The 26830-nt window shown below is 41.2% G+C and overlaps 1 protein-coding gene across 1 annotated transcript in view; it reads left to right on the top strand.

Annotated features, from left to right (window-relative positions):
- The window catches only part of DNAH5 (dynein axonemal heavy chain 5), a 177645-nt gene that overhangs the window by 37508 nt on the left and 113307 nt on the right, over positions 1–26830 (top strand). The window contains exons 17-31 of the mRNA XM_040977647.1: positions 2615–2760; positions 5748–5913; positions 6637–6855; positions 9240–9430; positions 9509–9596; positions 10914–11047; positions 14810–15011; positions 15563–15798; positions 16356–16574; positions 17839–17901; positions 18609–18847; positions 19535–19775; positions 21383–21582; positions 24844–24997; positions 26535–26698. Coding sequence (XP_040833581.1) covers positions 2615–2760; positions 5748–5913; positions 6637–6855; positions 9240–9430; positions 9509–9596; positions 10914–11047; positions 14810–15011; positions 15563–15798; positions 16356–16574; positions 17839–17901; positions 18609–18847; positions 19535–19775; positions 21383–21582; positions 24844–24997; positions 26535–26698 — 2662 coding nt within the window. The remainder of the gene's footprint in view (positions 1–2614; positions 2761–5747; positions 5914–6636; positions 6856–9239; positions 9431–9508; positions 9597–10913; positions 11048–14809; positions 15012–15562; positions 15799–16355; positions 16575–17838; positions 17902–18608; positions 18848–19534; positions 19776–21382; positions 21583–24843; positions 24998–26534; positions 26699–26830) is intronic.

Genomic DNA, 26830 nt, shown 5'->3' with positions numbered 1-26830 from the left:
GGTAAGGATGAAATTTAGATCCTGGTTTGCTGTCTGAATCAATTTTATTTTAGAAATACAGCTTTTAAAACAAAAGGAAAATTTGCTAACATTCTCAAAGATGGGGCTTATAAGATATTCAAAAGATGTTGTAATGAGAATTACGATAATCAATTTGGAACAGGTGAAAAGGTAGGCTTTCGTAGCATTCTCTCTAGAGTGTGAGGACTAGAGTGTAGTTTGGCTGTTTAATAGAGTGTTAGCTGGAAATGAGATAGATTCTATATATGTTCTACTATGTTTTTGTAATCTAAAGACAGAGACTAACATTGCAGGGCAAGCTGTGTTAGAGTCCATATTGGATTGGTGATCAGTCTCTTTTATTAACAGATGGCTATTTGTATGAAGCACTTAAGAGCCACTCTTCCTAATAATATGTAGGACTTTTAAGGACTTGGTTTTGTACAGTCTATTCATAAATATTGTGTTTTATAGCCTGAGGCCCCTTATGATTACATGTGATTCAGGGAAAGAGTTACATAACAAAATCCTTAACTTGATCACATCTACAACATTGCATTTATCACACAAGATAATGTTCATGGGCCCGGCGCGGTGGCGCAGTGGTTAAGGTCCTCGCCTTGCATGCCCGGGATCCCATATGGGCGCCGGTTCTATCCTGGCAGCCCCGCTTCCCTTCTAGCTCCCTGCCTGTGGCCCGGGAAAGCAGTCGAGGACGGCCCAAAGCTTTGGGACCCTGCACCCGCGTGGGAGGCCTGGAAGAGGCTCCTGGCTTCAGATCGGCATAGCATCGGCCGTTGTGCTCACTTGGGGAGTGAATCATCGGACGGAAGATCTTCCTCTCTGTCTCTCCTCTCTGTATATCCGCCTTTCCAATAAAAAACAAATCTTAAAAAAAAAAAAGATAATGTTCACAAGGAATTAGTTCAGGGGTATTATTGGAGGATCATTTTTTTTCCTTTTAAAAATGTTTATTTATTTGAAAGTCAAACTTGCACAGAGAGAGAGTTGCAGAGAGAGAAAATGTGTGTACGTGTGTATGTGTGTGTATGTGAGAGAATGTGTTTGTGTGTGTGTATGTGATAGAGAGAAAAAGAGAGAGAGAGAGAGAGAGAGAGACAGAGAGAGAGAGAGAGAGAGAGAGAGAGAGAGAGAGAAGCAGAGAGCAGCCAGGGCTTGAGTGGTACCCTTATGGAATGCCAGTACTGCTGGGGTGCTTTATCCATTCTGCCATGGTACAAACCCAGAGGATCATTTTTCAGCTTGCCAGAAATGTTCTTGAAAGTCTTTGAAGGATTCGTCAGCTAGAAATAGCCCAGACTTTTTCTGAGCATACATGTGTAAATAAAAGTATTGGTTATCCTTTAGTGGTGCATAAGATTGCCAGGCAGAACTCTGGGAAATTGAGTATCTTCTTTTATAATTAGCATAGATGTGATTGAAAGATTTTACACTTCTGTTCTTTTGGATGTAGAAGTGTTTATTTAAGGAAGTGTTTATGTCTCTACTATACCATGAATATGCAAGATTAGCCTTTATTTATTTTCAACTTGATTTCCAAGGAGAAAGTAGTTTTAGAAAAGGAGAGGTTTTGCTCAATGGTATATGCTTACAAATGTCTTGTTCCTTGGATGGGTGTGCATTAGCCCACATTCTTATTTTAAGACATTTATTTATTTATTTTGGAGGCAATGGCCACAGCTGGGTCAGACTGAAGCCAGGAGTTGGGAACCTGATCCAGGTCCCCACCTCTGTGGTGGGGCTTGACTGCATGAGCTGTCGTCATTGCCTCCCAGTGAGTGCACTAGCAGGAAGCCAGCGTTGAGGGTTAAGCCAGGATTTGAACCCTGACACTGTGATGTGGCATGTGGGTATCTCAGGCAGCATCTTCGCAGAGACCCAGTGCTTGCCCAGGTCATTCCTGTTTTAATGTAAATTTCTTGCTAATTTTCTTCAGGATTGGCTTTTTCATTCTTGGAATTTAGTGTTCAGGATAAAACACTAGTTGAGGATAAAAAATATACCTTATACTAGTAACAGTAATAAAACATTAGAAAAATCTTACTTCAAAAATATTTTTTGAATATATTCTGTAGAATAGGAACTGAGCCAAGTGTCAACAGTGTAATGGTGGAAAAGGTGCATTCCAGATGTGCTACATGAGTGGACGACCTGGTAGCTGCATTTTGACTCAGCCTGGCAGAGAAGACAACCTGGGAAACACAATGTGACACACCCAAGGAGACAACATGGTGTACACGGTGTGGCATGAGGAGTAGGTCGTTCGATGGTGCAGAATGCCATGTAAACCTGGGCGTGGGAGTTCTTGAATCCAGTCAGTTTTCCAGAAAGCCTTCTGAGTGAGGTCACTTTAACTAAATCCTCAGATGTAAGTGAGACTAAGAGAGCTGGAAAGCAAGTGAATGAAGAAACAGCACCGGGGGAGATCTCAAGGTGGAGCAGCAGTGTGAGGGTGAGGTGCCGCTAGGCAGGCACATATAACCTCAGGAGCCTTGATCTTGATTTTCCTGCTGTTGTTTAATCAAATTGTTGATGCTTTATGAACAACAAAGAAACTGTATCTAATTCCTGTATTCCCATTTTTGCTCTGAAGAGGACTTGGAGTTGCTTCTCGACAGGGCCAATGACCTGATTGCATTCCGCATCGACGCTATTCTGGAGGAAATGAGTGGCACACCTCTCTGTCAGCTCCCCCAGGAGCAGCCCCTCACCTGTCAAGACTTTCTGCAAGCTACAAAGGTTTGTGCAAGATTGATGCTTTTTATTAAAACAAAAATTTTTTTTTCTCCAGGGGAGGGGGTTTGCTCACTTTTCTGTGAAGGATTTTTTGGCATGAACAAATTAGACCTTCCCCTTTACTTGTGATTGTTCTGTGATGGAGAGGAAACACAGAACTTTCTGACAATAATTTGAAATGAAGAGAAATACATCTCAGCAGCCACATAGAAAGAGGCACTATGTTGGTGTGTGTGTTGGGGTTCATGAACTTAGCACCTAGCTGTATGCAAGGCCAGGATTTACCGCTGTGACTTTGTAGGAGGCACAAGCAAGGATAAGGAAAAGATAAGCGGAGACTCAGGGAATCTTTCGCCCAATTAATGCGTTCTCTCTCCTGAGAGCTGGCATGGACCCCATTCCTGTCTCTCCTTCAAAAACGAAAGGCAGTAACCTATGGACCAAGTGTCTCAGCAGGGAAGCCTAGTTAAGGCTCAGTGCAGAGGCTTTTTTTGGATTGTCACATAGGCGCTGCCTAGCATGGACCAAAATCCCAGACTCCTGAAACACATCAGGTGTTCAGATAAACCACATTATCCAGGCAGTGTAGTCATAGTCATCCTTATCAGCGAGGCAGCAGACAAGCTCCTGAAAGCTGAGCTGCCAGAGACCAGCATGCGTCCAGCCTCGAAAGTAGCTCTTTCAAAAAACAACAGACTCAGGCCTGCTGTGTTAATTCTTTTTTGCTTATATGGTAATAATCAGTTTATATTTAATCATGATTATGTTATCAAACATTAAGATCCAAATTAAGTGCCAAGAGGTATGATGAATATATTTGTGCATCAGTTCTTGTCCCTTTTTCTATTATTTTTTGTTTATTGAGTCAAAGAATGTGGCTTTACTTGTCAGCTCTCTTGATAATTGTCACCAAATTGCTTTTCAAAAGGATGTTAACAAGTAATAATCTGGTGCACTAGAACCGATTTATTCTTCCAACAAAAACTTTTATTATAAATTAGTAGTTTTAGTTTAGATGAAAAAAACCATGGACTCAAATGGCAATTTGCCTTTTTGATTACTGATGGCAGTCAGCAATTTCTCTTGAATTCATTTACTTTTCATAACTCATTTATCCCTTCAATGATATTTTGTGTATCTCTTATGCAAACTACTGCTGAGGATTCAATAAAGAAAACATGAAATTCCTATTGTCAGTGCACCCACCCACTTTCAAGGGAGGGGACACAGAGAGTAATGCACAAACCTATGCTGGTGATAAGTGGTGAACAATGAAAGCGGCAATGAGAGAAGAACCACCTGGTGCAGAGTTCCGGTTTTATGCTGTTGGTCCAGAGTGACGTTTGAACAGGAAGTGAGGAAGCAAGCCCTGTGAGCATCTGCAAAGGCATCTCAGGCAGAGGGAAGAGCAGGTGCAGCAGTTGTGATGTGGAGGCAAGAGGAAGGTGCTGTGCTGAAGTGTAGTGGGTGTGGGGAAAGGTTAAACAGAGAGGAGGTTGGTAGGCAGGGTCTTTTCAGGGGAAGTGGGAGGGGCTGCTATTCAGAACTCAGGCTTTAGGTTTGTTCTAGAACTAAGGAAGAAGCATTGTATTCACTGAAACGGAAGGACAAAAGCTTCATGATAGGCTGCTCATCTTCTAGGTAAGGGCGTGGGATCAGAGAGTTGAGTGAATTTCCATGTCATGGCTTCCATTTGCTTGTGCTGCCAGGATTGGGGACATTAACTGAGTATCCTGGGAGAAGATGATATAAACTTTTAGAGCCATAGCAGTTAAGGGGCTTGGGAGAGCAAAGTGCCTGGTCACAGGTAGCACTTGAGGCCAGGCTGAGTTTGGGGACCACAAACTCCTTGTGCCAAGCCTTGGTGTGGCCCTGTTCTGTATGTGCGAGTGGGCAGTTTGGATCACTCTCTGGGTTGATCTGCTGGGTGGGGAAGGGGAGGCAGAGGGAATGACTGAATGAAAGACACTCGTAGAAGATGACCGAGTGAGGACTCTTGTAGTCAGGAGAGGGCATGAGCTAGGGGTCACGGATAAGCAGACCTGGAGAAAACGGAGGATCTAGAGCCACCAGAGCCTGTTACCGAAACATGTTTTCCCACACCATCTCTTACTTAATCTCTGACTTGCACTTTGACCATAACTGTCTCTAATTTTTTTTTGGTAATGGTCTCTAAACTACAGCTAGAGAGTGAGAACTCGGTCAAGTTCTGAGTTGGGAGTCAAATTAATTTGAACTTTATGTGGTGATAAAATAAAGTTAAATAGTTTGCTTCAGGGTGCATCAGGTTCCTCCTGTATTTAAAGGCAAGGATCATTGTGATGACGAAATGACAGAATTGTGAAGTTAAAGTTTAGAGTGTGGTGGTGTTGGAGCACATGAGAATCTCAGGATGCCTAACAATGGAGCTTGGAATGGGGCTGTGTTGGCTTATAGGTTCATTTTCTAATCAGGTGGTAAGAAACCAATCTGTATCTTCCTTACCTCTTATCTATTACTCCCAACAACCCATTTCTCATTCTCAGCCTGATCTCCTGCAGGATTGATTACAGTGCTTCTAATCGTGTTAATTTCCATGTATTAAATTTCATCCCTGATAAATGTGTGATGTAATCGGAGGGATGGAGCTAGGTCTGAGGATTTACCGGGCAATAACTATGGCTTGTTGGCGAAGATGAGAGGGAAGCAAAGTGCACAGTGCTGATTTATGTCCTTCCCGAGGAGGAAGGCCGCTGGTGGCTTGCTGGTGCCTGTTAGGTGCCAATTTACTCCATTCACACTGCTTGGGTCGGTTCCCTGGAATTTAGTGCATCTCCTGACGGTTCACCTGACCTGGGCAGGCATGAAGGGAGGATGAGGCATGACCGGAGGCTACAGGGTCAGCTGTAGCTTGAACCTTTGGTGTTGCGATAGCTGCTAAGAAATTCTCAAGAGCAAATATCAATCTGTATTGTTTTTTTTTTTATATTTTTTTTTATATTTTAAATTAGGATCTTTGTGTCAAAGGTGCTCGGATATTACATTTTAAAAGCTCATTAGTGGAAGAAGCAGTCAATGAGCTAATAAACATGTTGTTGGATGTGGACATTCAGTCTAAAGAAGACAATGAGAAAGTAGTTACTAAAAATTATCTTGATTCAGAAACTGGAACTTCTGGTAAGCGCTATGGTAATGAAGGAGTGTTTCTACAGGATGTTTACAGATAACTAAAACTGAATGTTCTGTTTAGCAACTGATCTCACAATTTTTTCAATGCTTTCCTAATTTTTATGATATTTGTAAATGTGCTCTCACAATTCTGAGTATGTTATAATGAGTCTACACACTGTCAACTGCCATTTTGTTGAACTCGAAGTAAACTTTGTGCAGGCCCTTGTATATGTATGGCGTATTTGATTGCTTTTATCAAGGGAGGTGAATGGATAATAAGCTGGAATTCTCATCACAGAGTATTTACGCCAGAGAAAAGCTCTTAGGTGGGTGGGAACACTGGAGCTTGAATAAGGAGAGTCAGCCCCCTAAGCCCTAGGGTATGTAAGGATGGGAGGAGCAAGAAGCCAGGCCTCTGGATCCCTGTGTAGCTTTCTAGGCCTAGCTCCTGCTTCTCCCATGTATGTCTGGTCCTAGCTCCTGCTTCTCCCGTGGACGTCTGGCCCTAGTTCCTGCTTCTCCCATGGACGTGTTTTCTCACAGTGGGAAGGTGACTGCAGTAGTTCACCTGGTCCTACCTTTTGATCACCTTAGTTTGGAAGAGGCGTGATGTTTAATATTAAATTTCCATGTAATTTATCTGGATTTTCTCCCTTTCAATTGTCATGAATGTTTAGATTATTCTGTTTTTCTATCTAACCTCTCCCTGTGTCCCTCGTTTTTTAATAGACAAAACAGAGGACAAAAATTCTGACACCATTCCACCTTCCCTGCCTCTGATGACAGCCATGAGACGGAAGAAAGAAACAGAGATGCTGGAAGAAGCAGCCTGCGAGTTGCTCTCTCATTTCAACCATCAAAACATGGATGCTCTCCTGAAAGTTACAAGGAATACCCTAGAAGCTATCCGCAAACGCATCCATTCCTCCCACACAATTAACTTCCAGGGTAACACAATCCCACATGGTTGCCTACTCACTGATCAGGCATAGTTGTGTGTGTGTGCACAAGTATGTGTGGTCATATTAACATAACTCTCAACCTGTGTTTTAGAAATACTTTAACCAGGTGTGTACTGTGTGTGATGCTTGTGCACTTTCATGGTATACAGTGCAAGATTTCTGTCTGCATGTGCAGGGTAAACCCATCACACCGGACGACCAGCTTCTTCGCTTCCTGTCTTTCCTTTGTGTTTGGCACTTACCAGCTCTTTTCTTCAGATCTCATGCAGTGTATAACGCATGGGTGTGAACTAAAGTCCGCCACTGTGCTGTGAAACAACAGAACTTGTGATCTCTGTTCTGAGACCTGTTGTCTATCCTTCTTCTGTCCCATTCCTCTCTGCCTCCCGCAATCACTTTTAAGCTCAAATTGTGAAGGAACACTGGGTGTTTGTCTTTCTGAGCCTCCTTGTAAGCTTAAACAAGATGAATGCTGATTATCCAACAATTCTGTGAAGTGGCTGCAATGACATCATTCTCATACTAAAACACAGATAACTAGAGCAGAGCAAGATGCAGGAATTTGCTTATAGGTGCTTAACTTTTGTTAATAACATCAAAATCTAGATCACTTCTATCTTTTTTGTAATGAAACAAAGACGTATACAATGAACTATTTGAGGGGAGGCATTTGACCCAGAGGTTAAGTTGCATCCCATAAGGGAGTGCTTGGTTGGAGTCCCAGCTACTCTGCTTCTGGTCCAGCTTCTGGATAATGTCCCCCGGGATGCGGCAGCAGTGGTCTATCAAATACTTGTGTCCTTGTCATACACACATGAGACCTGAGTTTTGAGTTCTTGACTTTGCCTGCTCTGGCCCTGGATATTATAGGCGTTTGGGGAGTGAACTGGCAGATGAAATATCTTTGTCTCTGTCTCTTTATCTGCTTTGCTGCCTTCCAAATAAACAAAGATGAAAAAAGAATTGAATAAACTCAGAGAAAAAAATACAAACTTTCAAAGAAAACGTGTGGATAAGATTATGTCTTTGTTCTATTGGGTTTCTACAAGACTTACAAAAAGTAGAAATGATCTTATTAATGTGGTACTCTTCAAAGCAGAATTTGTTTTTATCATTGCCTTGTCAGCTCGGTACTATCTGGTTGGTTTCCTCACTCTGAACCGATCTCTCTGCCTCGGCTTAGTCCAACAACAGGTGTTGAGTTCCCTGGGTGGGCCACGTACAGCTTCTAGAGCCTGGGGATTCTCAACTTAAATATAGTAAAAAGGGAAAAAAAAGAACAATTTATTAAAGCATTAAAAGTAAACATTTTAAAAGAATTTTTTGTTTGGTGGCATGGTGTATAATGTTTTGTTTCATTTCAGAATGGAATGAACTCCTTTCTTTAAAATACAAGGTTGCTATTAGAAATTAATGAGTGTCAATTTTATGTGTTACAAGTATTTCCAACCATTTAAAGTTATGAATGAAGCATACACATTCATACAACCACACCCGTGTATCTATGTCTGTATGTGTTCACTTACACTGTATGCAACTTTAAAAGTCCCTTCAGTATGAAAGGTGAGTCATGGTTTTTTTTTTTAAAGATTTATTTATTTTTTATTGGAAAGGCAGATTTATGAAGAGAAAGAGAGACAGAAAGATCTTCCATCTGCTCAATTACTCCCCATATGGCCTCTAGGCCTAGATCTGAGCTGATCCAAAGTCACGAGCCACAAGCCTTTTCTGGGTCCTCCACATGGATGCAGGGTCCTAAGGCTTTGGGTTATCCTCTACTGCTTTCCCAGGCCACAGGCAGAGAGCTGGAAGGGAAGTGGAGCAACCAAGATATCAACTGGTGCCCATATGGGATGCAAATGCTTGGAGGTGGAAGAGCAGCCAATTGAGCCATTGTGCCAGACCCTCTTTTCTATTGAATCCTCTGCATTCTCATTATACATAGAAAGTTGTATGTTTTATTTGAGACACATTAACTTTTTCCTTCTGAATTTTGTGTGTCTGCCCAGGTATTCCTTTTGTTCCTAGCTCATTTAGCTACTTTGCTTGCATCCTGTTATTTGGACATTGTTACCTTTGCTATGTCTCAGAAGAGTCTGTAGTTAAGCCTGGTCCTCTGTGGGAGGTATAGCAATCAACTGCAGTCAGCAGAAAATGTCTTGGTTCCTCTGAACTGCTCTGTTACCTTGAGCACAAGTAGATGCTTCACCAGCATTCATTCTTTTATTCCTTCCTGCATGAAGCAAATATCTGTTCAACTATGCATTTATAATATATTTTTCTAGGAACCTTAATTTGTCAGATTAAAAATGAAGTAAGTCCCATTTTGAATTGTGAGTACTAATTCTTGCCTGGTTTGTGTGAACTCAGACGGTAGAAGTGCGTCCCTGATGAAGCTGAACAGCGTGCCCATTTTCCGGGCCAACATCACTCTGGCTATCCCCAACATCGCCGTGGTCCCTGCCCTGGAAGACATACAGCAGACACTGAACAAAGCTGTGGAGTGTGTCATCAGCGTCCCCAAGGGGGTTAGGCAGTGGAGCACTGAGCCTCTGCCCAAGGTAGGTGTGCTGTGAGGAAATTGTTCCGTATGGAAGCTGATTCCTTTGCTGGAGCTGAAACACTGTTTTATGTTGCAGAAAAAGGCACATGAAAGAAAAATGGCTGCTTTGCCAAACGATGAGGAGAGTGATTCTGATGTTGAACTGGGAGAAGGTGAGCTGCAAGGTAATATTCTTTCAGTTGTTTTGAAAAACGACTGTTGCAAATCCCGTGAATCCGAGCTCTTTGCAAGACTTCAGAAAATATGGGATTAAAAGATTAGTTCATTTTATATAAAACATTTGGAAATCTATGCATAGGTCTTCTGTGATGTGACTTTTTTCACAAACTTTTGAAGATTCTTTTTATTCCTTCTTGCTCCCTATAATTATCAAATAATTCCAGATAAAATATAAATTGATGAACAAGTTTTAAGCATACTAAATATCTGGATTCCATAGGTTTAATATCACCATGATAAAACAGTCTGTTTCTGGTGGGCCAGACCAGCCTGGTGCTCCTGTGGTGTGTGGAACAATTTGATAATCAGAACTGGGTCAGAAACACCCGAGTTTCACAGGTGAAGAACAATGTGTTATCACGGTCGTGCCATCTACCTCTTTTTTGGACTCCTTTTGCGGAGTAATTGGCTAACACACTGTGATTTTGTTGTGTGTGCCATGATGTTCATTTGTGTTCTCTAGTATTGAGATATGTACAAATTACTGGTGATATAATCCGTCCTACTTCCCCAATCAACCCAGCAACAACTAACATTGTGTGACTGTGTTGGTCTCTGTCCTCCCCAAGATGGCCATTTAACTATCCATGAAGAAGAAATGGAGGCAAGCCCCTCTAAAATAATGTGAAAGAGAAGTCTCAATAAATAGATAATAATTAAAAAGACAACTGACAGTTAGCCTGGAAGCCACAATGCATTGGTTCGTCTTAGTGTTCCTCGGGTTTAGTCCCAGCTCTGGCTCCTGACTTCAGCTTCCTGCTAGTAAGGATGTGAGGAGGCAGTGTTGGTGGCTCTAAGACTGGACTTCTTGTGCCCAAATTGGAGATGCAGACTGAGTCCCCGGCCTCTGTCTCAGCCCTGGCCCAGACCTGGGTGTTGTGGGCACTTGGGGAATGAGCTGTTCTCTACGTGTCTCTCTATGTGTTTCTGGAATAGATTAATTAGACTTGGAGGCCAAGCTGCTGATTGAGGTGCCCATGCACTGTGTTGAAGTGGCTGGATTTGAGACTTGGCTCTGCTTTCCCTGAGTGTAGCTTCTGGGAGGCAGCAGGTGATGGCTTAGATAAGGAGTTTTTAGATTGCTGCAAGCTTTGGTAAGTGTCTGGAGTCCTGAGAAGTTGACACAATTATTACCATTGCTTTTATAAGAGAGAGGATTTTCAGGGATCCCAATTCTACCATTATGGATGTTTCCTTATCTTTAAAAATCATGTTCTTTATGCTGTTAATATAAACTTTGCTCTTTTTTTTTTTAATTTTAGATACCTTGGAGATAGCATCTGTAAACTTACCCATTCCTGTGCAAGTCAAGAACTATTATAAGAACATCTCTGATAACAAAGAAATTGTAAAATTGGTGTCTGTGCTTAGCACGATCATCAACTCGACCAAGAAGGTATGTTGGGAGGATTTGCAGCCAGGACTGACACGCGGCTGTGTGGCACTGAGCTCAGACCGCCCTGCAGATAGCCCCACCCCGTCTCCCTGTGCCTGCAGAGAGCAGCTCAAGCCCTTGGAACGGGCTGAGCAGACGTCTGTGTAACTGAAGAGCTTTCAGCGTAGAACGCAATGTGAAACGCAAGACTCATACTCTCCGTTGTGTTCAATTTAATGCTTAAAAATTTTTTTAAAGATACAAATGAAACTTTTTCATGTATTCTAAATCACAGGTCAGTCTAGTGCTGTAATTTACGCTCAAGAAAGAAGTGGTACAAATGTATTAGCAAGAGGGCAATGCTTGTAGTCAATGTTTCATGTTTCTTTAATCGGGCAACTTTAAAAACTACCAGATAAAATTTATAAATGTCATTGACAACATTTCAAAAACCAGTTGAAGAAATAGAATTCAAAGATGAATTTTTTTTGGCATAAAAGTTTATCAAATCTATGAATATTTTTTTTTGTAAATATCCATGTTCTTTCAAAACATTGCTAGAACTTAATAGAAGATCCTGCCTTTGCTGGTCAAGCATATAGAAATGAGATAAAACTGAGGATGAAATTAAGCAATTATTTCTATTGTAACAGACTTGTACTGGTTGTGGATGTAAATTCAGGTTCACTTTGTCTTCTTTTTAAAAAATATTGATCTATTTTTATTGGAAAGTCAGATTTACAGAGAAAAGGAGAGACAGAAAATTCTCCAGCCCACTGGTTCAGTCCCCAAATGGCCACAACAGCTGGAGTTGAGCCAACCCAAAGCCAGGAGCTTCTTCTGGGTCTCCCACGTGGGTGCAGGGTCCCAAGGCTTTGGGCCATCCTCTACTGCTTTCCCAGGCCATAAGCAGGGAGCTGGCCAGGAAGTGGAGCAGCTGGGATATGAACCGGCACCTGTATGGGATCCCAGTGCACACAAGGCCAGGAGTTTAGCCACTAGGCTACCACGTTGGGCCCTGCTTTGTCGTTTAACCTGTTTTCTCCTCAACCATTGCTTTTATGCTTGGGCCACTTCATTGCTAAAGTCAAAAACATAAATTTAAAGAAAATATATGTTCACATTATCACAAAACCTGCTAGTTCCTTAAAAATGCTTTCCCGGTGTTTAGGTAATAGCTGTCATCATGTATAAAGCCTTTTTTCTGACTCAGTTTTTACAGAATGAGCAGCATCTGTTTGAAAGCTGTCCTTGCTCCAACAGTGTGAGGGAATGCTGAGTTTCCTTGTGCTCTTGAGGACTCTGGAAATCATCGTGTTTAGGGACTTCTAGTTTCCCTTTCTTAATATATTGAAGGTCCTATATTTAATTTCCCCCAGGGATAGTATTTACAGGATGTAATAAGTAATTACCTAGTGTTTCATTTATCAGGTTTTCCAGTAAATAACAAGATAAGCACCCGAACAATAAGTATTCAGATGTATTTTTAAATGTCTCAGTAATCATAGAAAGGACAACAAAATTAATAATCACTTAACTTCATTACTTCCCCTGATTAAAATCAGCCGTTGTGACGATTTAAGGGTAAGACATAATAGGTGAGGTTAACATATTGGCAACAGAATTCCTGTCTCTCTGTCATTTTATTGCATTTGTTTTTATGAAATAGATAGGAAGTACACAAATAGTCTTTTTTAAATGGTAAACTGTTAGCATTTAGTTAACACCAGGAATTTTCCGTATTTATAGAATCTGAGAGGATCCACATTTTTAAGTGTTTTTGAAAGAATTTATATATGTTTAGTATTGGTGGTAGACATGATCAGATCTCTACAGCCATTGCCTCTTCTGAATGATTCTGTCAGCACCCTGACCCTTTGCTGTTGCCATAGCTGATTGGACTAGGGTGTAAGCCAAGCCTACATTCAACACATCCCCAAGTTGGCCACCACTTATAGCTCTGCCCTACTGACAGTTTGAACTAGGGCCGGGCTCAGTAGCGCAGCTAAAGTCCTCGCCTTGAACACACCAGGATCCCATAAGGGCAACAATTTGTGTCCTGGCAGCCCGCTTCCCATCCAGCTCCCTGCCTGTGGCCTGGGAAAGCAGTCAAGGACGGTCCAAAGCCTTGGGACCCTGCACCTGTGTGGGAGACCTGGAAGAGACTCTGGGCTCCTGGCTTCAGATTGGCCCAGCTCTGGCCGTTATGGCCACTTGGGGAGCGAATCAGCAGACAGAAGATCTTCCTCTGTCTCTCCTCCTCTTTGTATATCTGACTTTCCAATAAAAGGAATAAAACCGAAAGAAAGAAAGAAAGAAAGAAAGAAAGAAAGAAAGAAAGAAAGAAAGAAAGAAAGAAAGAAAGAAAGAAAGAAAGAAAGAAAAGAAAGGAAGAAAGAAAGAAAGAAAGAAAGAAAGAAAGAAAGAAAGAAAGAAAGAAAGAAAGAAAGAAAAGAAAGGAAGAAAGAAAGAAAGAAAGAAAGAAAGAAAGAAAGAAAGAAAGAAAGAAAACTAGAGCTGGAGTAAACAACTTGGTCACCTTGATAATAACAGTGCAGCAACTCTGCTGCTGGGATTCGTGTAATTTTTCTGTTAAGGTCCAGGCCACCTCCACTCGACAACAGCATTTGTTACTTATTTATATATTTACATTTTACTTTCTGTGTTGTCTTTTTATTTTACTTATTATGTTAAAGAAATTTCTGAGTGCATTGCAGTCTCAGGATCATGGCAAATATGTCATTACTACGACATAATTCTCATAATTGGATATGAATGCGAAGAATGGATTTAATGTAGTTTGTAGATACAATTTTAATAGTATAAACAGTTTTAATGATCTGTGATTTAAAAAAAAATTTTACTTATACAAATATAACCAACAGAATATTTCATTTGATTTTTATTTATGAGCCTGTCTTTTTTTCCTGCTGAACTGTGGTACTTTTTCACTTGTTTAGCTCTATTTAGTGAAACTTGAAGCCTCAAAGTATAGTGCAAACTTAAAATGTTATCTAAAACTGATTTTAAGACTTACATGCCACCAACAGCCAATTAAAAAAAAGTAGTGTAAAAAACAATAGCATCCAACATCACTGAAAAATACCAAGGAACGTGAGAAGTGTGTGAGAACTGTATGAAGCTTACTCTTAAATTTAAGAGGAGACTTTTGAAAGAGATGTCAAGATATGAACATATATACTGTGTTGCAGTATTGCCCAGATGCTGATTTATACTAGATGCACGTTTCATGCAGTTCTGTGACATGTCACTTTGGGGTTTGTTTTGGCTCTCTCCTGTTTATGGTTTCACCCCATGGCTTGCTGAACTTGGCCGACATGTCTGTAGGTTCCGCTTGATGCTTCTGAGGGAACAACCAATGAAGCATTGTGGAGATCTGGCTGAGAAGGGGTAGAAGATTTTTATAGATTTTTTTTTCATAAGCCCCTTCGTGTGACATAACTTTAATCTGGTTTTCAACCCAAGGTCTATCTTTGGTAATGATGGCCCTACATGTAAGTTCTTGTAGATTCTGTTTTTCTGGAAATAGCTTCTTTCCCTTTGGCCAGAGATGGCAACAATGCAACTGTTGTTGATCCTGAATTCCTAGCCACACTGTTATCTGCAGTCCAAGTTCAGTGCCATGTCCAAGTATCACCTAGTTCACTAAGCATGTTTATAAAGCCGTGGGAACCACCAGCAACTGGGAAATACTCAGTTCTTTCATGATAGCCTTTCAGATTCTTTCTTCTTAATGCAGATCTGTTGTTACTTCTGTTCTAGGAAATCATTACATCAATGGACTGCTTCAAAAGCTATAACCACATATGGCAGAGAGAGAAGGAAGAAACCATTAGGACATTCATTATGAACAACCCCTTGCTCTCTGAGTTTGAATCCCAGATTCTCTATTTCCAAAACCTGGAGAAGAAAATTAATGCAGAGCCCGAATACATCTGTGTGGGTTCCATTGCTCTGTACACAGGTTGGCCACATTTCTTTTGGATAGTTGTGTTTAATTCATCAGAACTGCTGTCTCCCTTTACTTAAATTAGTATTCCAGTGAGTTCTCACCCTCTTAAAAATTGACTTTCTTTTCATGGGCCTCAAGCTTTAAGACCAATTTGTAGTTGTGGTTTTTCTTTTTTATTGCCTTTGGTGTAATTATTTTTTCTGCAGTATTTTACACACTTTGCTGGCAACCATTAAAAAACGAAGGCCAACCCAGAGAAAAGAGATGAATCTGTTATACTTTAAATTAAAACTTACTATCTTTTTTCCAACTAGCAATAACAGATGTTTGAGGCTTAACTTGAAGAGTTTTCTCTTAGTGTTTTCAAATGGTTTGAATTGTGAAAAACAAGCTTTGCAAAATGAGAGACTGGTGATTAGGAAAAAGTGCTTTGCCTTCTAGTTTGAGTTTTCTTGCTGGAGGGTGAAGCTGTGAAGTAGTCACTGTTGGTGAACAATGGCCCTTTGTCTTTCACCCTGGTTCAAGGAGTTTCAAACTGAATGCTGAGCATGTGTGTTTTACAGCTGATTTGAAATTTGCCCTGACTGCTGAAACAAAGGCCTGGATGGTTGTCATTGGACGTCACTGTAACAAAAAATATAGGAACGAGATGGAAAACATTTTTACCCTTGTTGAGGAATTCAGTAAGAAACTGAATCGTCCAATTAAAGACCTTGATGACATTCGGATTGCGATGGGGACTCTGAAAGAAATCCGAGAGCAGCAAATCCTCATTGACTTCCAAGTGGGACCTATTGAGGTAACAAAGCCTCACCCAGTTAATGCAGAAATACACCCACAATACCAGATAGCTGAGGCTTTGGCCAGGGCTGGGTACTAAATTTAAGAGCCATCTAGGACTTTGCATGCTAGGCCATGACCTTTTCCAAGCTTTGATGAAAAATTCCTCTTTGAGTCATATGATTGAAACCTATCAACAAATTGAAATTATAAACCCTGAGTTATTTCATACTTTTCATATCAGGAATCAAAGTGTCTTATGTTTTTATTTACTTGATACAGTTTTTCAGTCTTTATAATTTAAGGAACTAAGTAAAACCATCTTTGATTTCTATGGTGCTTTATAGTTTTAAAAATCCATTTAAATTTCTGTTTTCAGTACTCACAGAGATTCTGTGAAGCACTCAGAGAATTTTTCCGTGTTACAGATGAGGAAGCGAAGGTGGAGTGGCCTAGCTGCTCTTGCAAGGTGCAGGTGGACCAGCTGGAATTCTCACAGCAGTTTGTCATGTTGACCCTCTCCTCCTGTTTTATCTGTCTGATTGGCAAAGATTTTTCTTCCTTTTTTTTGTGTAGGAATCTTATGCTCTGCTTAACAAATATGGACTTCTGATAGCCAAGGAAGAGATGGACAAGGTTGATACTCTGCATTATGCTTGGGAGAAGCTTCTGGCTCGTGCCAGCGAAGTCCACCATGAGTTGGTCTCCCTGCAGCCCACTTTCAGGAAAGAACTCATTAGCACTGTGGAGGTCTTCCTCCAGGACTGTCACCAGTTTTACCTGGACTATGATTTGGTATGCCTCTGGCGCTCTCTCTGTGTGTTTTCCCATTTGAGGAGACTTATGCAAGTTATGGTGGTTTCTTAAATTGCATCAAATGCCACGAAATAGCCTAAGAATTCTACAGCAATGGGAATTTTATTTTCATGAAAGCAAAAACTTCCTGTTTCATAATCTCTTCAGTTAGAGGTCATACAGAATAATCTCAGCAGAAATTGAGAAATTTGAAGTAGTTGCTCCTATGATATCATCATTTGTCTGCTCTGAAGATGTTAGTAACATAGTCCTGCTTTCCACAGCATTCCCTAAGAATAACAAACAAACAAACCAAAGACAAAACAGAGTCCTGGTGGGGTTGTCTCTTAATTATAGTACTGATTTTAGGGAAGACTCTTTCAGTGGGAACATGTTGTATAAAGAGATTCATTTAAAGTCTACTTTAATGTATTACTGCAAAGAAATATGAAGAATATGTGACATTTGTGCTTATTAATTTGTAACAAAACACAGTATTAGAAAATTAGGGGATGGGTCTATGTAGAAACTTCCTGGATGAAGAAACCTCAATGTTAATATGTTCTGGTATGGCAGAAACTGAGTATAATGTGTTTTAAAATATTTATTTATTTGAAAGGCAGAGTTACAGGGAGGGATAGGCTGAGGCAGGAAGGGAAGGTGAGAAAGAGAGAGACAAAGAGAAAGACGGAGAGAGAGCTGTCATTCATTGGTTCACTTGTCCAAAGGCTACAACAGCCAAAGCTGGGCCAGACTAAAGGCAGCAGCCAGGAGCTTCATACAGGTCTTGACCTGGTGCCCATATGGAATGCCAGTGCTGCAGGTGGTTGCTTTAGCTGCTAAGCCACAGTGCCAGTGCCCGACTGTAACGTTGAGACTATGGGGCACATTGCAAATACATGTTTGAGTGGTGAACTCCCTGGGTCATAAGACATGTACTTTAGTTCAAAATCAAGCATTATGGGCACTTTTATTGAATAGCCATTGACCCATCTTTGCTTATTTTACCTAAAAGAGAAATAGTAATAAATGTTTTAATTTTCAAAATGTCTTAGCTTATGGAAGTTGTGGTATTTGTATGATTTCTTAAAACTTAAAAAATGTTTCCAAATAATTCTCTCAGGTCATTTTTAGAAATTAAAAAAACCCTATTTCCTGTCTTGTGTGTGACGTGCAGAGACTACTTTAAATTTTCAGGCACTTTAAGTTCATGAAATCAGAATGCAAACATTTTGTCTTACATTACATCAACTTTTTGCTTCAGAATGGTCCAATGGCAAGCGGCCTGAAGCCACAGGAAGCCAGTGATAGACTTATTGTGTTTCAGGTAATCTTTGGTTTTTATGATCTTCTAAACAGTGGAAACCTTACTGGTGTTTTAAATGCTTATCTACTTTCATTTAAAGGTAGAGAAACTTATTGTAGAATATGGTATATGGTTTTACTTTAACAATATGATTTGGTGTGGTTGCAGTTGGAGGTGGTTTTTAGGAATTAATTATGCCTACATAGTACTCCTATTTCTATGTGTCCAGAAATCGTGCCTGCTGACTTGTCTGCCAAGCTTTGCTTTCCTTTTTTTTTGTTGTTGTTTTTTTCTTCAAAGAAATAACTATGTCTTTGAAAGCTTGAATGACAGAGTGGGAGGGCAGGAGGGCGTCAGGCACTGTTCCCTCACCTCCCCAACATACACATTGATCTTTCCTCTAATGTTTATTCCTCAAATGCCTACAATAGCTAGGGCTGAGTCAAACGTAAGCCAGGATCCAGGAACTCTATCCTTGCATCCCATGTGGGTGGTAGAATTCTGAGTACATGGGCCATGGTCTCTTGTCTCCCAGGCACTTTAGCAGGAAGCTGAATTGCAAGTATGGACTAGTAGCTGGGACCAGTTCTCTGGTAAGGGAGGCAGACACCCTAACTGGTAACTTAACTATCTAGGTCATAATACCTACCTGACCACGATTCATTTTACCTTATATGTTTGTTCATGTGAGAACCATTCTGATATGTTTTCACTTGCATTTTTATTAGAATCAATTTGACAACATCTACCGGAAATACATCACCTACACTGGAGGAGAAGAGCTTTTTGGCCTGCCTGTCACACAGTATCCTCAGCTTCTTGAAATAAAGAAGCAACTAAGTCTTCTTCAGAAAATATACACTTTGTATAACAGTGTCATAGAAACTGTAAATAGTTATCATGAGGTCCTTTGGTCAGAAATGAATATTGAAAAAATTAACAGTGAGCTGTTAGAATTCCAGAACAGGTGAGAATTTAAATGTTTAGTACCCCTCTAGAGCTGTTCAAATGCTTCCTTTTCTGATGTGCTGCCAAGGTCTTCTTTCACTCCAGATGTTGCTCTGTTGCTGGCTGTTGACATGGGCTGTGTCAACTGCTTTACTAATGACCCTCCTGTTTACATAGTGAGATGGGAACATCTTTTAACCTCGAAGAGAGCCTTTAGGGGCTTTCCTGAAACTCAGAGGGAACTGCTCCTTATGTCGCATTTATGAAACATTTGAGGTTTGTGTTAGATGATTTCCTGGAATAAAAGGAAGAGTGTGATGATTATTTTAACATCATGTGAAGTGTTGCGTTCAGTGAAAGTGAAGGGTCGTTTGTTGTTCAAAGTCTGACACAGTGTGTTCTTTGTACTCAGTGAGTTCTCAGTGCATGCTTGTAGAATTGACTTGAAAGGTTCCTATGATGTCTCCACCACAGTAATTGCTAGGAGGGAATGGAGGAATGATTACTAATTGGGAGGAGCAATTTCCTGTAATATAAAGTTTTCCATGTAAGTCAGTGTTTTAAATCACCATATAGGCAGAATGACAAAATTTAAAAAAATGGAATAAGCATTTGGAGAGCTTGGCGGTAATGCCAGCACCCTGGTTGAGATGGCAGAGGGCTGGGCTCAGCCTGAATGGCCTCTCACCCCGGCTTCTCTTGGCAGATGTCGGAAGCTACCCCGAGCCCTGAAGGACTGGCAGGCGTTTCTGGACCTGAAGAAGATCATTGATGAGTTCAGCGAGTGTTGCCCACTGCTGGAGTCCATGGCCAGTAAGGCCATGATGGAAAGGCACTGGCAGAGGATAGCTGCTGTTACTGGGCATAGTCTTGATGTGGGGAGTGAAACCTTTAAATTAAGAAATATTATGGAAGCACCTCTTCTGAAATACAAGGAGGAAATTGAGGTACAATTGAGAGGTATCATAATATAATGGAAGATGAGAAAGTCTCATGGAATTTAAGAACATTCCTGTATGATAAATGTTGGATAAGTGAATTGTGCCAGGACAATTGAAACTCATTTCCTGGCATTCAGCAGTAATTCCTCAACAAATGTCTAGCAAGTGCCTACTACTGGGCAGGTTTGTGCTGGGGGAGGTGCACATACATTTTTGTATTTGAAAAGTGTTGCATTATTAGTGTAGTTAAATAATTACATATATATAAGTAAAGATATAAAAAATTATATATATATGTAAAGATAAGATGTGGCAAATGTAATCAAAAGAAAATTGTATTTGCTTATGAGAGTCTCTGATTAATGGGGTTAGCTTATCTGGGGCTGGTAAAGGCAGGAAAGTCTAGGGTGCAGATGCAAAGCTAGTATGGTGAAGACAAGGTGGTCATGTGCCAAGGGCAAAGGACTTGGAAAGTGCAAATAAGAGGAGTCCAGGTAGATGAACATCTCATGCCAAAGATCTGATTGTGTTTGGGGTGCTAAAAGATAGTCCATGTAGATGGGTTAAGGGTCATGGGGGAGCAGGATACAAATGAGGTCAGAGAGATGGAGTGGCCCAGGATCCTGGGCCAAGAACATGTTCATAATTTTAATCTTAAAATCATAGGGAAACATTCAGGATATGTATTTGAAGCATGGAATGACATGAAATACAAGGTAGGAAGGATGATGGGAAAACTATTAAAGAGGCCACAGCCAGAGATAATGATTTGTTGGAGTAAGTGAGGTTAAAGAGGGAAGACTCAACAGCTCTTTGAGAGATGAAACTGAGCAAAACTTGGTGACAAAGGAAACCTTGCAGAAGAGAGGTAGGAGGGGGCTAAGGATGAACGCCATGGTTTTCGTGTTGTGAGATCTGGATGGACAGTGGTGCTTGTCTCTGGAATGGGCCCTATTAGAAAGGATCAGATTAGGTGGCAGGGGAAGAGGATCATGATGTGTGTGGGATTTTCCTGCGACTGTAAAAGCTTATCCAATGCTTGGGCAAAGGTTAACTCACACAGGGAGGAGATGGAGTGTAGGAAAAAATAAGGGTGGAGGTCATGCTGGCCTGAGAGTCCAGAAGATGAGGCTGGAGAGCAGACTGGAGAGGTTGCTGGGGAGATGGGAGGAAGTCATTGCTTTCATTTGGTGTTAGAGGTAAATGAGCAGCATGAAGACATCTCAGCCAACATTTACTCCTGCTCTTTTCTGTCATCTTTCTTTCTGGAATAGTTTGATGGGAAATTTTAAATTAAGTTTGTGTTATCTAACTTTCTTTGCCCCCATGTTTGTCCCCACTTTTAAATCTACGTAGAGATAATCATATGTTGTATTGCACTTGAGATCTGAAGATACATCTGTCCACAGATAGAAGGCGATCTTCAAGGCCTTCACAGAAAATGCATGTTATGATAAAGCTATGCATGGCTTTCAAAACTTTAAAAAAAAATTTTGCACTGAAACAGATGTATCTTCTAGTTCCCTTTTTGGTGTAGTGAATAGAGGACATCTGCTGAACCTAGACCATGAAGTAAGGATATGCAAGACATTGAGAGCCTGTTGTTTCCACAGGACATCTGTGTCAGTGCAGTCAAAGAAAGAGACATCGAACAAAAGCTGAAGCAGGTGATACATGAATGGGACAGCAGGACATTCACCTTTGGCAGCTTCAAAACCCGTGGAGAACTCCTGCTGCGAGGAGACAGCACCTCAGAAATCATTGCCAGCATGGAGGACAGCTTGATGGTGTTGGGGTCCCTTCTGAGCAGCAGGTGAGGAAACCATCCACCTTTTTTTTAGGTTTGAGAACCACAATAGCAAAGAGTAGTTGATAAAAAGTACTCTTATCAATTTCTTTCATGTTTAATACATTTGTTTTAATTTTAACCTTTGGCACAGCATGAGTAATACTGGTTTTATTTCATTATTCTTTGTGGAATGCATGTGAGATAATCAATTGGATCTAATAATGCATCATGTAGTTGGCCACTTATATCTCACTGAACATTTCAGTTTTGTCACGGACAAGCCTCACTGCACAGCTGATAACTCAGTACACCCCAAATTCCAGGGAGACACATTGCTCTGAGTTCCAGACTAATGATTCTAGATGAAAAAACTTTTTGTCAATATTTGTGGACTAGGAACTCTTAGTTGGGTGTATATTTGAATGAGACGACAAATCAGGATGGGGAATGAATTTCAGGATACAAATTTATTGTGCTATTCTAGCTTTAAAATACCATTTATTTCCTCTGTATCAATACTGTTAGGAAGTCCTGCTTACTTGATACTGCCTCTGTAAGAACTAATCTTCTTTCCACTTGCTTGGTATGCCAAAGTGAGTAGCATGGGATGTAAAGTTAAATCTTGGCGATGTAGACCATCGATAATACTGAGCCTGGGTTGCTCAGAATTTGGTGAGTTTTAATGAACTTGCTTACTATTGCTATCCTTCCAGAATGAAGGATAAACGGAAAATAACACAACTCAGGAAGGGAGTAAATTAAGTAAAAAATATTTTCATTGAGGGTCAAGAAACTTTACTCACCAGTGGCTTCTAGTTGACCAACCAGTTATAGCATATTTTTATTGAACACCTACTGTGTGTAACATTTGGTGCCGTGAGTGGAATATTGAACACAGCAAAGATCTCTGTTTTTGTGGGGCTACATTTTGGTGAAGAGCATAAAACACTCAGAATGCATTGGGGAACACTGAAAAAACTTGATTAACAAGGATGGATATAGAAATTAAAATTTTATTCTTATATTACTAATATGCAAGTCCATAATTCGCAGTGCAAGAGGGATCAATGGAGGGCTGAGAAAGAGAAGAGGAAAAATAATGAAATGCTGTAAAAATCAGTATTAAATTTTTCTGCACTACATGCAAAACTGTCTCTGCAGTAACAGAGTTTATCTCCTGAAAAGGAGTAGCTGGTTTAGGGTGAATGGGGACTGCATCCCTCTATCAGAAACCTTAGCTTCAGTTATAGCTGGATCACTCTCAGTCATTCTGGGTGGGGCCTTACTCTACACTGACGTCATTTCTCACATCTCATGTAAAATGAGTGGGTTTTAACCTTTGCTTCACATCAGATAAACTCAAGGAACATTTACAAATCCTCAATCGGCATCTCTGTGAGTGGGAGTCCAACCTATGTCAGCACTACCTGATGCTTGCTACACGCTTCCAAAGTACAGTCGGATTTGAGAACTGTTGGTCTGGAACTTGTACTTATGACAGTACATTGCTGCCAAGACAGTTGGGGAATTCAGGATTTTTATGGGAGTACAAGTGAATTCCTATACAAATGGGATTTTAGGTATAAAAGAAGAAGAAGAAAAAAAAAGTTATTAGGAGGCTGTTGGCAGTCTGTCTCAAGGAAAAAAAGGAACAGCAGATTAACCATAAAAGAGGCAGCAGAGTGACAGTTGGATATACAAGTTCACAATCACGAGGCCTTTTATACATATATGCACAGACCTGTGTGAGTTGGACATAGGTGGGTGGAAAGTAAGAGCGACTGAGATCCAATGAAAGAGAGGTTTAAGAGTTCAGATATTATTGTATTTGAAAGTTGTGTTCATTGTCTGTTCCACTCAGGACTCTAGAGATGTTCCATGGATGAGAAACCAGAGTCAAGGAGTAGGTACAGAAACCCAGGACGCAGTAGCAGTGGGTGGCGTGGTGGAACTCTGGGAGGTGGATGGAGCCAGCCCAGGACATAGCAGCAGGGCGGCATGATGGAACTCTGGGAGGTGGATGGAGCCAGCCCAGGACATAGCAGCAGTGGGCAGCGTGGTGGAACTCTGGGAGGTGGATGGAGCCAGCCCAGGACATAGCAGCAGTGGGCGGCATGGTGGAACTCTGGGAGGTGGATGGAGCCAGCCCAGGACATAGCAGCAGGGTGGCGTGGTGGAACTCTGGGAGGTGGATGGAGCCAGCCCAGGACATAGCAGCAGGGTGGCATGATGGAACTCTGAGAGGTGGATGGAGCCAGCCCAGGACGCAGTAGCAGTGGGTGACATGATGGAACTCTGGGAGGTGGATGGAGCCAGCCCAGGACATAGCAGCAGTGGGCGGCGTGGTGGAACTCTGGAAAGTAGATGGAGCCAGCCCAGGACATAGCAGCAGGGTGGCATGATGGAACTCTGAGAGGTGGATGGAGCCAGCCCAGGATGCAGTAGCAGTGGGTGGCATGATGGAACTCTGGGAGGTGGATGGAGCCAGCCCAGGACATAGCAGCAGTGGGCGGCGTGGTGGAACTCTGGGAGGTGGATGGAGCCAGCCCAGGACATAGCAGCAGGGTGGCATGATGGAACTCTGGAAAGTAGATGGAGCCAGCCCAGGACATAGCAGCAGGGTGGCGTGGTGGAACTCTGGAAAGTAGATGGAGCCAGCCCAGGACGCAGTAGCAGTGGGTGGCATGATGGAACTCTGGAAAGTAGATGGAGCCAGCCCAGGACGCAGTAGCAGTGGGTGGCATGATGGAACTCTGGAAAGTAGATGGAGCCAGCCCAGGACATAGCAGCAGGGTGGCATGATGGAACTCTGGAAAGTAGATGGAGCCAGCCCAGGACGCAGTAGCAGTGGGTGGCATGATGGAACTCTGGAAAGTAGATGGAGCCAGCCCAGGACATAGCAGCAGTGGGCAGCGTGGTGGAACTCTGAGAGGTGGATGGAGCCAGCCCAGGACGCAGTAGCAGTGGGCGGCGTGGTGGAACTCTGGGAGGTGTATGGAATCAGGTCCAGAATCTCACTGGTTCCTGAGATGACGGGTCTGCCACTCTCTCCAGGCTCTGGATGAAAGGCTAACAAATGGCAGACTAATAATTCCCAGGGAATGGTGATAAGCCAGTCACATGCCAATGTAATTTTAAGACCTAGCAACCGAATCAACAATAAAAGAGGTTAACAATGAAGATTTTAAAGAGCTTTTAAAATTTGAAACCATCAACAACAGTAGGGACAAAAAACCCCCCAAAACCAAAAACCCCACAGCATATTTAACATATTTCTTATTTTAGGTACAATATGCCCTTCAAAGCCCAGATTCAAAAATGGGTGCAGTACCTTTCCAACTCCACAGACATCATCGAGAACTGGATGACCGTGCAAAACTTGTGGATTTATTTAGAAGCCGTCTTCGTGGGTGGGGACATCGCCAAGCAGTTGCCAAAGGTTTTGCAATTTTCTTTACTATCTCACCAGGTTTTTTTTTTCAATGCAAGACATATCCAAGAAATAATAGTTTTTTAAAAATGCAATAATAATTTAATCTCTATGAACTTTTCTTCCAAATCTTTTTTGTTGCTGCTGTTACTATTCAAAGGGTTTGTGACACTCAGTGAATAGGAACACTGCAAAAGTGTGAGTTGTGACGGGAAATAAAAGGTTAACAGATGAAGAAGGGAAGCCTCCTTAAGTGGTATGCTTCTCCAGACAATTTGAAGATAGAAACTGGAACAGTGTAAAATTACAGCGCAGTTATCATGACAATGGTGCGATAATTTGTTCTTCCACTACTGACATTTTTAAATAATGCACACTATACAATACACCCAATTATATCTGCACTGTCAAACTGAGGGGTGGAAATCTGAAAGAAAAAAAAAACCCCATGCAAAACAAAAAGAGCTTCCTCTCAACAAATTATAATCATCTTACTAGGTAGGTAGAGAGTATATTTTGAGATTTCTAAAAGACATTTTCACCAAATCTCAAGAATTCTTATTCAATTACATTAAGTTGTTTGCAAGATTATAACATTTTAACAATATAGTTGAATTTTAGAAGCATAATTATGTTGTTCTCTTCAGTTTCCCTTCTCCTTGCTTTGTTTTCTGTTAAATCATGGAAGATAGATTTGTTATCCAATTGTAAGGCAGATCATTTTTTTTTAACTGAGACTGAATTTTAAGATTTGTAATTTTTTCTTTAGTATTTATGCATCTTTTTGCTTGATGGGAAAAAAGAATTTAACATTAAACTTAGTAATAGAAACTGTCACCTAGACTATACCAGAACAAGGTGGAGTTTTTTGCTCCCATATTTAGTCCATCCCAACTGGAGATACAGAGAAAGAGTTAAGAGAAACAATCAAAATAATATATTGGTACTTTGTGAAAATAAGCTGTGTTTCTTGACTTTTCCTGAAAAAGTCCATTTGATTTTTTTTGCAGTATTAAATCATACAGGAATTAATTTTGTATCCTTATTGAAATCATTTACTGAATATACAAACAATCTGATATTCAGTGTGGAAAGCCTGAAAACAGAAAATTCACTCCATTTAGATTTCCATGAAAACCTTTTGTAGGTCTCCCACGTGGGTAGCAGAAGCCAATCACCTGAATTTTGATGGCTCCCTCACAGGGTCTGCATTAGCAGCAAGGTTGAGTCAGGACCCAGAGCAGGAAATTGAACCTAGATATTGTGATATGGAATGTTGGCACCTCAACTAGTGTTTCAGTTGCTAGACTAAATGCCCACCTGTTTATTTGTCTTTTGTTTTTAGTGAACATAATGGGAGTACCAGGAGTAAAGGCATTGATGCAGTTCAAGAGGCCCAGAGAGAATGAAATAGGGCACGTGTGATATTAGGTGTACCTAGTGTGAGTGCTTTGGCTAGGACGGTGGCTTTTGCTGGGGGTGTGTGAGATCCTGCCTTTCCGACTGCAGACATGCCAGAGCAATGTTTGCTACTTCATTCTTCCAGGAGGCCAAGCGCTTTTCCAATATTGATAAATCTTGGGTGAAGATCATGACTCGGGCACACGAGATGCCAAATGTGGTTCAGTGCTGTGTTGGAGATGAGACAATGGGGCAGCTGTTACCACACTTGCTGGACCAGTTGGAAATATGCCAGAAATCCCTCACTGGGTAGGTTCTCTGGCTATCTGAACTCTTCCGGTATCCCAGGATGAAAGGACTGAAGACCAGGAGTTATCAGAACATTGTGAAGATTCTGACAGTCACACCAATGTCCTATGTACAGCTGAGCTAGTAACTGCC

The sequence above is a fragment of the Ochotona curzoniae genome, unplaced genomic scaffold (genome assembly GCF_017591425.1).
Source record: "Ochotona curzoniae isolate NIBS_2020 unplaced genomic scaffold, NIBS_Ocur_1.0 contig_2754, whole genome shotgun sequence".
Lineage (NCBI taxonomy): Eukaryota > Metazoa > Chordata > Mammalia > Lagomorpha > Ochotonidae > Ochotona > Ochotona curzoniae.
Note: the sequence above shows the minus strand (reverse complement) of the source record. Positions and strands in the feature narration are given on the sequence as shown.